The sequence below is a fragment of the Euwallacea similis genome, chromosome 3, assembly GCF_039881205.1.
Source record: "Euwallacea similis isolate ESF13 chromosome 3, ESF131.1, whole genome shotgun sequence".
NCBI classification, from domain to species: domain Eukaryota; kingdom Metazoa; phylum Arthropoda; class Insecta; order Coleoptera; family Curculionidae; genus Euwallacea; species Euwallacea similis.
Window position 1 is genome coordinate 7,545,791 of NC_089611.1, and position 14,731 is coordinate 7,560,521.

A 14,731-nucleotide genomic window follows, 5' to 3' on the forward strand; every position below is an offset into this window, starting at 1 on the left:
CGAACCTCGTTAACACATTAATAGAAAATATAACAGGTATGTACACACCTTGGAATATTATCACATATTTAGCATTATTCCTTTCAACTTCAGTAGTAGCGCACACCAATCATAGTGAATCTTCGGAATTGTTACCATGAACAATTTGCAATACACGGTGCAATGAAAATAAACAGTCTGCCAGGTTAGTTTAAGTAGGTAATTAATAAACTAAAACTACATAATAAATTAATTAAAACCTACTTGATATTTTTGTTTGGATCCAGGCGTATAAGTAAGCAAGAACCATGTCGAATTCTCACAAAAAAAACTTGGAGAACGGAGCGGAGACGCCCATGATCATGGTCGAGGGACCCTCACGTGAAAATTTACGGGACATCCCGTATGCAGATGGAGAAAAGGAGTTTGAAGACGGTGATGAAACTTCGCGAAGAGGAAGCTTAGCTGTTAGCCACAGAAGAAACAGCGTGTCTTTGCCTAATTTGGAGGATCTGAAAGTTTTCACTCAATTGCATGAGGAGGTAAATTTTCTAACGGAATTAAGGTAAACGCTGTTATCTGTCTATTGATACGAAGTGGAGGGATTATAGCGCAAAAAGTGTCCCTGGTAAAGCCCGTTCATAATGAATTTGGATCAATTCTATCCATCGAATTAGTTTAGTTATCAATGATTAATGATGATCTTTAGAATAATAAGCTCTTTTCCTTTATATAGGGTGTTTCCAAAAGTGCGAAAGATTTTAAAGGGTGATTGCTGAAGTATTTTTGTAAAAAAAAAATTCATATAAACATAGATCCGAACATGGTGCGTTTCCAAGACACACAGTATTCGATTTCTTTTTTATATTTTCTTAAATATTTCAAAAATATTTCGAAATATCGACACACTATAGCAGGATAAATGTGCACCTTTTGGAGTGAAAAGAACATTTCTACTTATCCCAGTGGCGTTCGTGTATCCATCCAGTGACATATTTTTGATGAACAAAATTGTACGCCAATAATTGTTTCTCATACCAATATTATTTTTAAATGGTCCATCAATTCTTAACAATTTGGTTTACCAAGGGCAAAATACCAATTGAAAATTGGTATTTTGCCCCTCAAGAAGCCGTTTTCAAGATAAAAAATAATTTTTGATTCCTGTACCAACGGTATAAATATTTATTACAAGTTCCAAAATGCAACCATTTTCAAGAGTTAATTGCTAAGCTATGTTTGTTAAAAAGTATTAAAAATGGTTACAACAGATGTTGAAAATAAATGCCGTCAGTGGTGATACATGTTACAGCCAGTAATAATTCGATGTCTTAGATTTTCAAGATTTTTCATGTTGGTTCAGTTGGTTGCTGCAGGAATCAGAAATTAGTTTTTATCTTGAAAACGACCTCTTGAGCGACAAAATACTAAGAGTGTTTTTTTGATAAGAATTGATGGACCATTAATTATGTTTATATAAATTTTCTTTACAAAAATACCTGAGCAATCACCCCTTAAAAATCTTTCGAACTTATTCGAAAACACCCCATATGTATAATTGCATTGGAATAACGAAGGTACCAATTAAACCTACTCAGTCAGTACCTACTTAGTTACAAGGAAACATTCAGTAAAGCATTTGACTTTTCAACCAAGAAATATCCGACTCAAGACCCGATAATTTTTGTGGCTCTATAATACAGGGAAAGTTTACTAGATAGGGTCGATCTAAAAACATGAATGGATGACATGAACCAGATTTTAGATGAAAATAATCGTGAATGCCACAAGGTTTGACAAAGGCATTTTATAAATGTTCCCATCATATTTTTAATAAGTTCTCGATAATTTACAGGAATTTTTACACATATAGGAAAGCACAGTTAGGCTTGTTCGTATCTTCAAACTTCTTAAAATAACTTTAAATCGCTATTTTAAACGTCCACAATATTAAATCTTAAGTCAAAAGTTTTGTTTCTTTGCATCTAAAATCTTAAAAAACTATACTGGGGGTAACGATGGATTTACTAAATGACCGTATATAAGGGCTGGACTGGAGGCCTAGGAAAAGACAGTAGATACAAAGTGAGGAAAAAGTAATAGAACTTTACTTTTTGAGATCTTTTAAAAAAACAAAATTTTTAGATTTTTTCTTAATTTTTTTCTGACGTTAATACTTAAAATGGAGAAAACCTGAAACTTAAAAAAAAATCCATTTAAACTTGTAAAGTTTAAAATTTCATTGTTCAAGTGTTATACTTCCAATATTTATTATATTTTTTTGTTTTTTATCTATACTTATTACAGTTTTTAAGGTATTTAAGTCAAATTTTTAGTGTATGTGTACCTTTAAATTTTCCAAGTTATGCCCAGCTTTTGTTGGGTGAACATTTTTTGGTGTCAAGTTCCCAATATTTTTTGTAGCAGGACATTGAACTAATTTCTTGAAATCTAGAATCCATGTTCAATTTAGGAGTTTGCCTGTCCGTAGTCTTTGTTTCATATTTATAGCTGTTTTTCACTGAGAAAATAATGGGCAATGCAGGATTTTTTCCTCAGATTGACTTTTGGTTAGCGAATTAGGGTAAAATTGTGTTTTCTATTTTATTTTTACACATAGTGTCATGCTGAAAAGATAGTGTAGTGTTTACCCCCGGGAATTATCTAGATCTTATTTGGATCTAGAACTTACATAAAGGAAATAGCTAAAAAGACAATGTTGAGAGGATTTTGTATGGGTCCCTTGAAACGACAATTTCCTCACTGTAAATTCTACGTTAAAAATGTCTGTTTATCTATCTACTAATGTCCTTCAAAGTAACACAAATAAATGAGTACAAAGGAAATTTCCTATTGTTAAGACCTCTTAAACTCTACTCGTATATCGGATCATTAAGAACTTTTCCATTAAGTGACTCTATTCTGGTATTCAATTCTTCTTTTTCGAATTTGCTGCAGATTAGGACCAACTATTTCAGCTCCTGCGGTTTACATCCCCGTTATTCAGCGTTGACCGTAATCCTACATATCCGCAAACTTTCAATTTTAGCCTCTCCCAAAAATCCCAAATTGGAATGTTCATAAGAGTATTTGGGAAACTATACAATGGCCAACGGGCTTTAATTTAACAACCTGAATTTACATATCTTGCAATATGAAAAATTCCGTTCTTTGAGTTTTTACTCGCAATAGCTTAAAAATGGCTACAGATACGGAAATATTGCAATCGACAAAAAAGCTTCTAAATTCACCAAAAGGTTCAAGTTTGGTATGACGCACAGTCGATGGCGTGTCACAAAAAAAGTTTGAGGTGGTGGCAAGGCTGCCCTTTTTTTGCTTCAATTTTCAAGATAGGGAAATTCTAATAGAACTTTACCACAACAACTTTATCTCAACCTTAAAAACTGAATCATTAAGTTCTGTATCCAACATTTGACCTTTGAGATTTTATAATAAGACCCTGAGTTTTCCATACACATTTGGATTCCATATGAATTTAACCATCACAAATTACTGTTGAATTTTTAGTTGTTGCTCTAAAAAATATTTGACACGGGCTTGTATTTCTCAGAATTTAATACTTAATTAAATTTACAAATGCCCACATGTTTATTTCACTTAATCTGCTAAATGTTTTTTATCCATTTATTATTAAAATAAATAGTTATTACGTAGTTGGTCATTTAATGTTAATTTAAAATTCAGAGATTTTCTAGTGAGTTTGAATAATTTATTTAATTAGGTACATTGCGCTTCGCGTCGTTTGACCAATGATATTTTCACGTGTGGAAAAATATTACTTTCCATAATTAAAATAACTATTAAATTCGCTAGGGATTTCAAAACAAACATTTATACTGTTTCGTCGGTAACAGAGTTCAATTTGTGCATTGGATATAGCTGTTGAACTTCATAAATTATATCATAAAAAATTATTGGTTTTATTTGCACGCAATTTTCTACAAATTAGCACATCGATGAATTTCTTTTTGCTACCTCCGCTTTTCGCAACAATATATTGCTCGATAAAAGTTATTTGAGATTTTAAAAGGAGATTAGCTGGATGGGAACTCCCTCTCCAAATCTGGACGCGTTTCCTCACAAATTAAAATTTCCACAGAATCGAGACATTCAGGGCGGTTTGTTTGCCATGAAAACTCCATAATAGCGTGTATAAATATTTTTCGTTATTTTGATTGCTAATATAAGCAAGTTCGGTTGGTGTTGGAAAAACTCTCCGTATAAGAGAGCTCATGGTTGAGATAGGATAATCTAGTTTAGATAGTCGTGCGACAGGACACATGCTGTATTTGTAAGGCTAGGGCTAGGAGGTGGGTAGAGGTGGGTTGAAGGGTTGAGTGTGGTGGAGGCGTAGAGAAGGGTTGAAATCGTTAATAGTGAAATGCTAGTGTGCTACTTAAGTGTACTGGAATCCATTGAATTAACGGACGCAACAGTATCTTATTGAGGATGAATCCGGTTCACTCTCCAAAATAATTTTGTTATAACGTTTATCTCTACCTGGGGCTGTGCCGTCACCGCCGCCCAGTTCTTGAATAATTTAATATAAAAAAAAACATAATATTTATATGATTTATTTTAATGATTCGCCAAATATTTTAATAAACAAATCGATTATATTGCATATCATTGAACTTATAAATACAGGTTCCGGCAAAATATTTACCGGTTTTATCAAAATCGTAAAGGAAAAGGTGATTCATCTTGTAAGTCGAAACAGTTTTATGCAGAAGGAAAGATGTGTTGAAGGTTTTCATTCATTACCACTAATCACAGATATTACTATTGTCAGTTTATTTTTCGTCGCTAACTAAGAGTTTTCTACAATCATGTCAATATCAGAATGGATCTTTTGGATTACAGGATATCTCACATTTCCTATTCAAGAATGCGTTGAAATCAAAGGTCAACGTTGAAACGACACACTGAGGGTCAATTTAGAATCTTTGGTACTTTAAAAAGTTTTGTTGCTTACACTTGATCAATAATTTTTGTTGTTGATAATAATTCGTTTTGATATACAGGGTCTAACCCTGTATATTTTGTTTTTGTTAGCCCTGTATATCAAAACATTCATGTATTATTTACATGAGTTTGAAGTAATTTGAATCACAGTTTGAAATGAAAAAGCAGTTTATCTTTACGGGTCAGTAACGGTCATCCCACTATAAACAAAACACCACTAAATGGCTTTGTATGTTTTCATAAACAAGACCTTTATATTTATGCACACATAAGTTAAATGCTTTTTACTTGCTATCTCTTCATAAAATGTGTCTCCACATGAAATGATTTCTCATATGCAGTCAGTCGTTTCTTTTATGAGGCTCTCCTTTGGGATTAATCTTCAAAAAACCGGTAATTATGAGAAAATCCCGGTCGGTCAGTTTTAGTGGCGTAGTTGGGCTCAATGGTTATGAAACACCAATTAAGGTAACACGTTCAAATACTAGTTGTGTTGTGAGGATTCAAAAACATATACAATAATAGGTCAATTATAAAGAGATTTACTTAAATGCAGGCAAAATCAAAACTGCTGTGTATGTTCTAGCGATCATTCGAATAACCGTCATAAGTTTGTGTTTTCTTTAATGAATCCGGAAGAAGAGGACTTAGTTTTGAGGTAATTTTTCCATCTTTTTTCAGGTCACTGTTTTGAATTCTCAGAGTGACTTAGATACTGACGATGAGTATGGAGGCGGGCGGTGAGTAGTTGCTATAAAAGTGATTGGCGATCAACTTTTTAAATCACATTTTGTCCTTCAACGCAATTTTTTTGACCACAAACGTACTCCTGTAATTAACTTACCGTCTAAGAAGTGATTTGTCTGATTGTACGTACCATTTGATCTTTTATTCTGTTTGGGAGTAACGCTTTACACACGAATAGGGTTTGTGGGAGTGGTGGAATTGTACACTGTTTTCAGTTGAAACTAACCGCGAATAACGTGCATTCTTTATTTACTGTTTAATAAGAGATAGAACAAATAAAATATAATATATATAACAAATATATATACAGTATGTCCACAGATAGAGGGCCTAAGAGGACAAATGGACAAAAAATGTCGTTTTTCGACAAAAAGTCATTCTTGATAAAAGTCTCTGCTTCTCGAAAAAATACGATTTAGGAAGATAACTTTGAGTTTTTTTATACAGGGTGTCCAAAAAGTACGAACACATGAAATACTATCAAGAATAAACTAGCTTTATTTCTCATTTTGGAGCAAAATGGTAATTAAAAAACAGATTTCAAATCCTATCCAAAGTTTAGATACAAAATTCCACTATTCCAAAATAGTTTATAAGTAATTCAAAATAAAAGTTAGTAGATGTTACTTATTCAAACACACCTCCCCCGTATTCGACGCATTTCTCAAACTGCTGTCTAATGTGATTATAACTTCTTCTTATCTCCTCGAGTGAAATCATTTGAACTGACTCTAAAATTCTCTGTTTTAAAATGTCGATATTATTATCAATGGGTTGCTAAAACGTTAATTGCTTCAAACGGCCCCAAAGATATGTGTCAGAAATAGTGAGGTCAGGACTTCTTGCAGGCCACAAAACTGGGCCGTACTGGCCAATCCACCGATCTCCAAATTTATTGTTAAGCCACTCTGTAACTTCGTGTGCACAATGTGCCGGGCACCCGTCTTATTGAAAGTACATTTGTCCTCGGTACTGTAATGGCAACTCATTTAACTTGTCCAAAAGAAAAGTTTTCAACATTTCCAAGTATGAATTCCTATTGCACGTACCTTCAAAAAAAAAATGGTCCCATTATTCCATAATATGAAATGCCACACCAGACGTTAATTTTTTTGAAATATTGGCGACGTGAAGGAATTCTGAATTCTGGATTTTCTCTGCTCCAGTATCTTACATGTTGTGAAGCCACCGTACCATTTGTCGAAAAAGTTGATTCGTCGGAAAATAAAATAAGTTTGTGAAACTGGTTATTTTCATTTAAAATTTTGTCCCCCACCCACAAACAAAAATCTAATCGCTTTGCATTGTCTCCATCTTCTAATCCTTGATTGAAATGTGGTTTGAATGGGAAAAAATTATTTGCTTTTAAAATTTTTTGAATTTGACTTTTATGGGCGATCTGCAAAATTTGAGCTCGTTTTCGTAACGATACAAGAGGGTTTTCCATAACAGACTGCAAGACAACAACTGTAGTTGCATCATCATCGTTAAAAATTTCTTCTTCTTTTTTAAATTATTCACCGACCCAGTATCCTTGAATCTCTTGACTAACTGACGAATTCCATGTAATGAAACAGAAACTCCCGGAAACTTTTCGACAAATCTTTCTTGTACATATCTGTAAGAGTTATCGCCAGTTCCATAACACTGCACCAAAAATATTTTTTGCTCAAAAGTTAACATTTCGAAATTATTTTTCAAAACGAGATTATTAATTAATATTGTGACATTTGTTGTCATGCTTGTTGCAAATACGTGAAATGAGGTGAAAAAGGTAAAATTAGATATTGTTTGAATTTTAAAAGAAAAATAAAACATGGAATACTCAGTTAAAATTTTGTCTGTAAACTTTGGCTGGGATTTGAAATCTGTTTTTTATTTACCATTTTGCTCCAAAATGAGAAATAAAGGTAGTTTACTCTTGATAATATTTCATGTGTTCGTAGTTTTTGGGCACCCTGTATAAAAAAGTTCAAAAGTATCTTCGTAAATCGTATTTTTTTGAGAAGCAGATACTTTTATCAAGAACGACTTTTTGTCGAAAAACGACATTTTTTGTCCATTTGTCCTCTTGGGCCCTCTATCTGTGGACATACTGTATATATATAATATATATATAATATATAATATATATAATATACAGGGTGGCGCACTTCACCTCCCGTCTCCTATAGCTCGGTTATCATTGACAGTAGGAGTTCGATATTTTGTATACTTTACCTGTGTCTTAGAACGTACTCCAGGAAAATATTTATAATTATACAGGGTGTCCCAAAAAAGTGTGACGATACCGAACTTTTTTTTTTTAATGGAACACCCTATTTTTTTTTCACAATTTAAATGTTTTCTATGATTGTCTACATATTCCTAAAATTTTGTTGAGATCGGTTAAATAATACTGGCGAAAAAAATTAAAAACTGAAAAAAATTACATTTGCGCCTCTAGCTTGAAAAAATAATAAAAAATAGAGATAATGTCTATGTGAAGAAACTACTCAAGATGCTTATTAAGCATGGTTTAATAGTTTTATTAAAAAAGTTTCGATGATCGATATTGTACAGGGTCTCCAAAATTTAGCGTCACATTTTTCAAACTTCAAAGTGTTTTATTTTTCTTATTTTAAATTGGGACCCCTGTATATTTTAATTTAGTTCGATGCAGAATTCAAAAACAAACATTTTTCGAATTACATGTCTGTCGCAATTCTTAATACTTCGAGAGTTGTTCGCGGAAAACCCTTCCAATAGTAATTAAATTGATTAAAAAACTACGGTTGCTATGACAAACGAATTATTTATAGGACTTATTTTATAATTACAATTATCTTACAACCATTACACATCTAAAGTATGTGTTCGAAATGTCCTCCGTTCTGTTGAAGACACAAATTAAGACGACTATGGAAGGTCTTGTAACTTTCTGCAATTCATAAAAAAATCGAGGGTGGCTTTGAACAAATTCGAAAAAAAATTTCGAACACATACTTTAGATGTGTAATGGTTGTAAGATAATTGTAATTATAAAATAAGTTCTATAAATAATTCGTTTGTCATAGCAACCGTAGTTTTTTAATCAATTTAATTACTATTGGAATGGTTTTCCGCGAACAACTCTCGAAGTGTTAGAAATTGCGACAGACATGTAATTCGAAAAATGTTTGTTTGTGAATTCTGCATCGAACTAAATTAAAATATACGGGGGTCCCAATTTAAAATAAGAAAAATAAAACCCTTTGAAGTTTGAAAAATGTGACGCTAAATTTTGGAAACCCTGTACAATATCGATCATCGAAACTTTTTTAATAAAACTATTAAACCATGCTTAATAAGCATCTTGAGTAGTTTCTTCACATAGACATTATCTCTATTTTTTATTATTTTTTCAAGCTAGAGGCGCAAATGTAATTTTTTTCAGTTTTTAATTTTTTTCGCCAGTATTATTTAACCGATCTCAACAAAATTTTAGGAATATGTAGACAATCATAGAAAGCATTTAAATTGTGAAAAAAAAATAGGGTGTTCCATTAAAAAAAAAAAGTTCGGTATCGTCACACTTTTTTGGGACACCCTGTATAATTATAAATATTTTCCTGGAGTACGTTCTAAGACACAGGTAAAGTATACAAAATATCGAAATCCTACTGTCAATGATAACCGAGCTATAGGAAACGGGAGGTGAAGTGCGCCACCCTGTATATAATAAAATAGAAAAAAGAAAAAAAAAAGAAGAAAAATTTAACATTTCGCTACCAACAAACATATTTAAATATGTACTATGTCAAGCTGAGTATATACAGGGCGTAGGAAATACATTACATGAAAACAATACATCCTTTTAACTGTTTGTACCACTCTTATGCATCCGTTTTAGTCAAATCACGAAATTTCAGTCAAGAGCGACACTAAGGAAAGGAAATTGTTAGGGCATCGGCCCTTTCGTCGTATCAAAATATACAATATTCCCTTTGCTGTGGTCAAAACTGGACATAATACGTTTTGCCGAAATCGCATTGAAGACTATATTGATTTCTGATATGCAAAATAAATAAAAAAAAACTTTTTCAATTTTTTACAATAAAATCACGCTTTATTTGTTCAATTCGCAACCGATTAGGAAATGAAAGGAGTGACCTTCATTTCGTAGCTCAGTTGAGAAATGGGACCGGTAATAATGGCGGCCGTTGTAGTCCTAAACATACGGGGAGCCGCTTGAATATGTTGAAATTTTTGAATTTTTCGCGTGTTCTCTTCACTGTCCAACAAAATTGAAAAATACGTGAATTTTTGTAATTTGGCTGTGCGAAGGCTAATAATGGAATAAAACTAATCTGTTTTAATTCATTATAAGTTTATTTCACTATTGCTTCTTGATGGAGATAATGCGATTTGAAAAGTTGCTCTTAAGTTTAAACAAGTGGAAAATATTTGCGGAGATAATAAAATCGGTGTTAGCACTAAAACAAACACTTAAAACAAAAAGTGATTATTAAATTAAAGGTCACATTCCTTGGAAGAAATAATTCTAAAGCTTATAGTAATTCGAAGGCAAATAGACATTACGATACATAATTAGTTTAGTAATATCAATTTGAATAATATTCAGGAAAAATCAATTATTTGGTACCCACGTTGACAAGGTACTTCCAATTTGGTTGATGGTGCGACAAAATTCTGTCATGCGCTCTTATTGTTTTTTTATTCTTTTCTAAGTCCTATTGCTTTGTTAAAGTACATGACCATCGTCATTCTCACTTGGTGTGCACTAGGATAGGAACCCTTATCTTATGAAGTCTTACTTATCTTGGCACACTTATATTTACGCGTTTCGTCTGCATGCGGAGAAATCACTACCTATTGTCGCATGTTCTGATAAAACTGATCCGTTAATATTTAATCAAATACACTCATATATAACCAATAAAAATTATGTAGATGTGCACCCTATAACATCTGCGGTTTTTGGGTCGAATTACCATTTTTAACACGTAAGTGCAGGATGCGGCAATGAGCGTTTTCAACTTTTCGTGACTGACTTTTATTAAAAAATCTATTATTTATAATCAGAGGTAGAAATAGTACTTTAGTGGTACTATCGCAATAGTACATTTTCGTGACGGATTTTTTTGTGGACAAAAGTAATACCCGCAGAAGATATGGCCCTACAGACGCCGTATACTTTGCCCAAGTTGGTAATTCACCAGGCTGAAGAGGATGCACTTATGAGGTAATTATCATTTTTCATGAAAGAGCATATTATTAGTTTTGTTTCATTCTAAAGTATTTAGTGCAGTTAAATGGCAGCATCGTTGCATTCATTCATTTTGTCATTACCATAAAATTAAGGTCTTGGTTAAATATGGTCAGTTATATATAGTTACGTAGATATAGTGAGTCTGTAGTGATCGTTGTAGGTATCTATGTAGATCGTTGTTCTGCAGAGTACGGTTGCAAAGGCAAGTTAATGCTTTGTACGTGTAATTATACCGGACGTTTCAGGTTTTAATGCACACACTTTAACAGTGTTTTCACGAGCTAATTGCACGTTTTTGTACATAGAAGGTTTTCCAACAAAAACTTTCCACATGGTTATTTTGGATAATTGCAAAAGTATCGTAAAACATCAAAACACGTTGATTCTGCTTTCGAGGGGGACACATGATGCTATGGAATTTAAATGTATTGAAATAACCCCGGTCCCGTCGGTAAAGGTACAATTTAGCTTTGGAATTTCAAATGGAACCATGGATAGAGTGACCCCACATTTTAAAGGTAATCAAATTCTCTATACCGTAATACCCAATTTTTAAATTTTTGATCACTAGTTGTAAGAAAAATAACGCCCCCAGTACCTATCCAGTGATTAGATAAAATTAAGTAATTAAATGCCAATGAATTCAAATAAAACTAAATGTCCATTCTATCTCCATGCAGTAAAATAAACGTTGCTCAATATTTCTTCGAGCATTTCCAAGAACTTTAGGATTGATTAGGGGACCCTCTTCAATTATGCACTTTTTTAATTCTTCCAGGGAATCCGGTTGGGTTAGACAAATTTTTTAGTTTAAGTGACCCCCCAAAAAAAGGAAGGGTGTTAAATCAGGTTGGCTTAGTGGCTACTCAATGGATCCTCGACGACCTATCCAGTTATTCCGGAAATTTTCATCCAGAAATTGGCGTACTGTTGCTATAAAATGTAGAGGCGCTGCATCTTGAAACCACACTTCGTTTTCTAAAATTTTTTGATCATTTTCGTTGGCCTCCATAATCATCGGGTAGATGTGAGTCTCCAGAAGATTCAAGTACAATCCCCCATTGAGATTTTCCGGAAGGAAAAGTGGTCCGATTACATGATCACCAAGAATTCCAGCTCTAACGTTCAGCTTTTGAGGGTATTTAGGGCATTCCCCTTTGAAAAGTCTCGGATTGGAATTAATCCAGCATCGACTGTTAAGCTGATTTATTAACCAATCCATTTACGAAAAAGATACATTTGCCCGAAAAGAAAATCAAGTAAAATAAATTGGGATTAGCCACAAGTCTATCAGTCAACATTTTACAAAACTGAAGGCGACGATCGAGATGGTCCTCGTTGACTTCATATGTAGATCAATTTAATCTTATAGGGGTTGTTCTTGAAAGCTTTCAAAGTACGCCAGCGACTAGTCACAGAAGCTCCTGAAGCTTCTGGTAATTTGCGTATACTCAAGACGTGATCTGTTGTCGTTTAGCCAATTGTAGCAATTTCGATGGCTTTATTTCTGACCGGATTTTCAGAATGCCGCTTTTTATTATATACAGACCCTGTTATTGAAATTTTCGTACCAGAGAAATTACCTAAACATGGGAAGTACTCTTCTCCGGGTGCCTTTCCTTGAAAATTTGTAGTTACTTGAGCGCAATCGCTATTCTTGAAATACAGCAAAATTAATTGAACCCTTTCTGCCGTAGAGTAAACCATTTTAAGAAATACAACAATAATGCATAATTCACTTAAGGTTTTTATGTGAAAACTCGAAGGGAAGAACAAGTATTGAATAAATTTTAAACTGCTGAGCGAAAAAATGTAAATAAATATTATTAAACAATTTTTACGTGGATTCCTTTAGTAAAGTAAAAATTGTTTTTGCGATAATTAAAAAAAATTGTTTATTCAAGTTAGTCAAAGGAATTTTGTGAATATTTCGTCGCATCGTCTGCATACTCTGGATGTTATTTTTCTCAGAACTGGTGATCATAAATAAAAAATTGGGTATTACGTTAAAGAGAATTTTATTACCTTTAAAATGAGGGGTCACTCAACCCATGGGTCCATTCGAAATTCCAAGGCTAATTGCACCTTCACCGACGGGGTTATTTCAATAAATTTAAAATCTACATCATCATGTGTCCCCCTCGAAAACAGAATCGACGTGTCTTAGCGTTTTACGATATTTTTGCAATCATCCAAAATAACAGCGGTGGAAAGTTTTCGTTGGAGCACTCTGTATGCGCATCCATTCTGTGGACTCTATTTTAAAGAAAAAATGACTGGTGGTAAGTGCATTGGTCTACTGTTTTTAGTTCTCTCGCTACAGAGACTCCTACAGCACGGCAACCTCATATTAGATATAATCATAACAGAAATTGTTAATACTTCTTTGAGGCACGTTTTTGGGCAGAATTTCCAAAATAATCATATTGTAGTTTCGTTTTCGAGATGCAGCAATATCTTACGTTTTTCATATGGGATGTCCTAGGCCTTTTAGAGCATTCAATGTATTTTTTAAAGAAGCCACCCGTGTAAATTAAGCTCCATTTGGATTGCTTAAAAGTTTACAAATTAAAAATAAATATTAGGTGTACAACTTTGCTTCCGCCGTTTTTTTTCCGAATTTCGCGATTTTATTGTAAAAAACTAATTATACCTTTAGGATCCAAAGTATTGTCCATCGCTGGCCACTACTTTCTCCCATCTTTCGGGCAGCATACGAATCCCGTGTTGAAAAAATTGGACATCTTTTGAAGCGATCCACGATTCTATCCAATTTCTTACTTCTTCATAAGACCGGAAGTGTTGGTCAGCTAGCCCATGTGCCATGGATCGAAACAAGTGATAATCAGAAGGAGCTAGGTCAGGAGAATATGGCGGGTGGGGTAGGACTTCCCATTTCAATGTTTCCAAGTATTTCTTGACCACTTGCGCAACATGGGGTCGAGCATTATCGTGCTGCAAAATCACTTTATCATGTCTCTCGTTGTATTGCAGCCGTTTCTTTTTCAATGCTCGGCTCAAACGCATTAATTGGGTTCGATAAAGAGCACCTGTGATTGTTTCAGTTGGTTGTAACAGCTCATAATATATTACGCCGAGTTGATCCCACCAAATACAGAGCATGATTTTGGAACCATGAATAGACGGTTTGGCCGTCGACGTGGAAGCATGGCCGGGATATCCCCAAGTCTTTTTGCGTTTGGGATTATCGTAATGAACCCATTTCTCGTCCCCAGTCACAATACGATGCAGAAATCCCTTCCGTCTTTGCCTTGCAAGCAACTGTTCACAAGCGAACAGACGCCTGTCAATATCTCTTGGTTTCAACTCGTACGGCACCCAATATCCTTGCTTCTGAATCATTCCCATGTCTTTGAGGCGTTTTGAGATTGTTTGTTGAGTCACTCCCAATGATTGTGCCAATTCTTGTTGACTTTGACACGAGTCTTCGTCAAGTAATGCTTCCAAGTTCGCATCTTGGAAAACCTTCTTTCTTCCACCGCTATGTTGGTCTTCGACGTGAAAATCACCGTTCTTGAAGCGCTGAAACCACTCACGACATGTCCTTTCACTAATAGTGGCTTCCCCATAAGTATCTGAGAGCATTCGATGAGCCTCAGCAGCAGATTTCTTCATATTGAAGCAGAAAAGTAAAACCTCCCGCAAATGACGAGAATTTGGCTCGTACACTGACATTTTCAATTGCGAATAACTTTATGATGAAGACACAAATAGACTAATATTTTTATGAGTTTATGTTAACAGGTG

The 14,731-nt window shown here is 33.9% G+C and overlaps 1 protein-coding gene across 5 annotated transcripts in view; it reads left to right on the forward strand.

Annotated features, from left to right (window-relative positions):
- The window catches only part of LOC136420065 (myogenesis-regulating glycosidase), a 26,357-nt gene continuing 11,626 nt past the window's right edge, over window positions 1-14,731 (forward strand). The window contains exons 1-3 of one of the 5 annotated variants that reach the window (XM_066406812.1): window positions 1-36; window positions 267-521; window positions 5,647-5,705. In XM_066406812.1, coding sequence (XP_066262909.1) covers window positions 288-521; window positions 5,647-5,705 — 293 coding nt within the window. In that variant the 5' untranslated portion in view covers window positions 1-36; window positions 267-287. Of the gene's footprint in view, window positions 37-93; window positions 185-266; window positions 522-5,305; window positions 5,434-5,475; window positions 5,624-5,646; window positions 5,706-10,606; window positions 10,937-14,731 lie in introns of those variants that run through there. The other 4 variants (XM_066406810.1, XM_066406813.1, XM_066406816.1 and 1 more) reach the window with 4 other exon arrangements.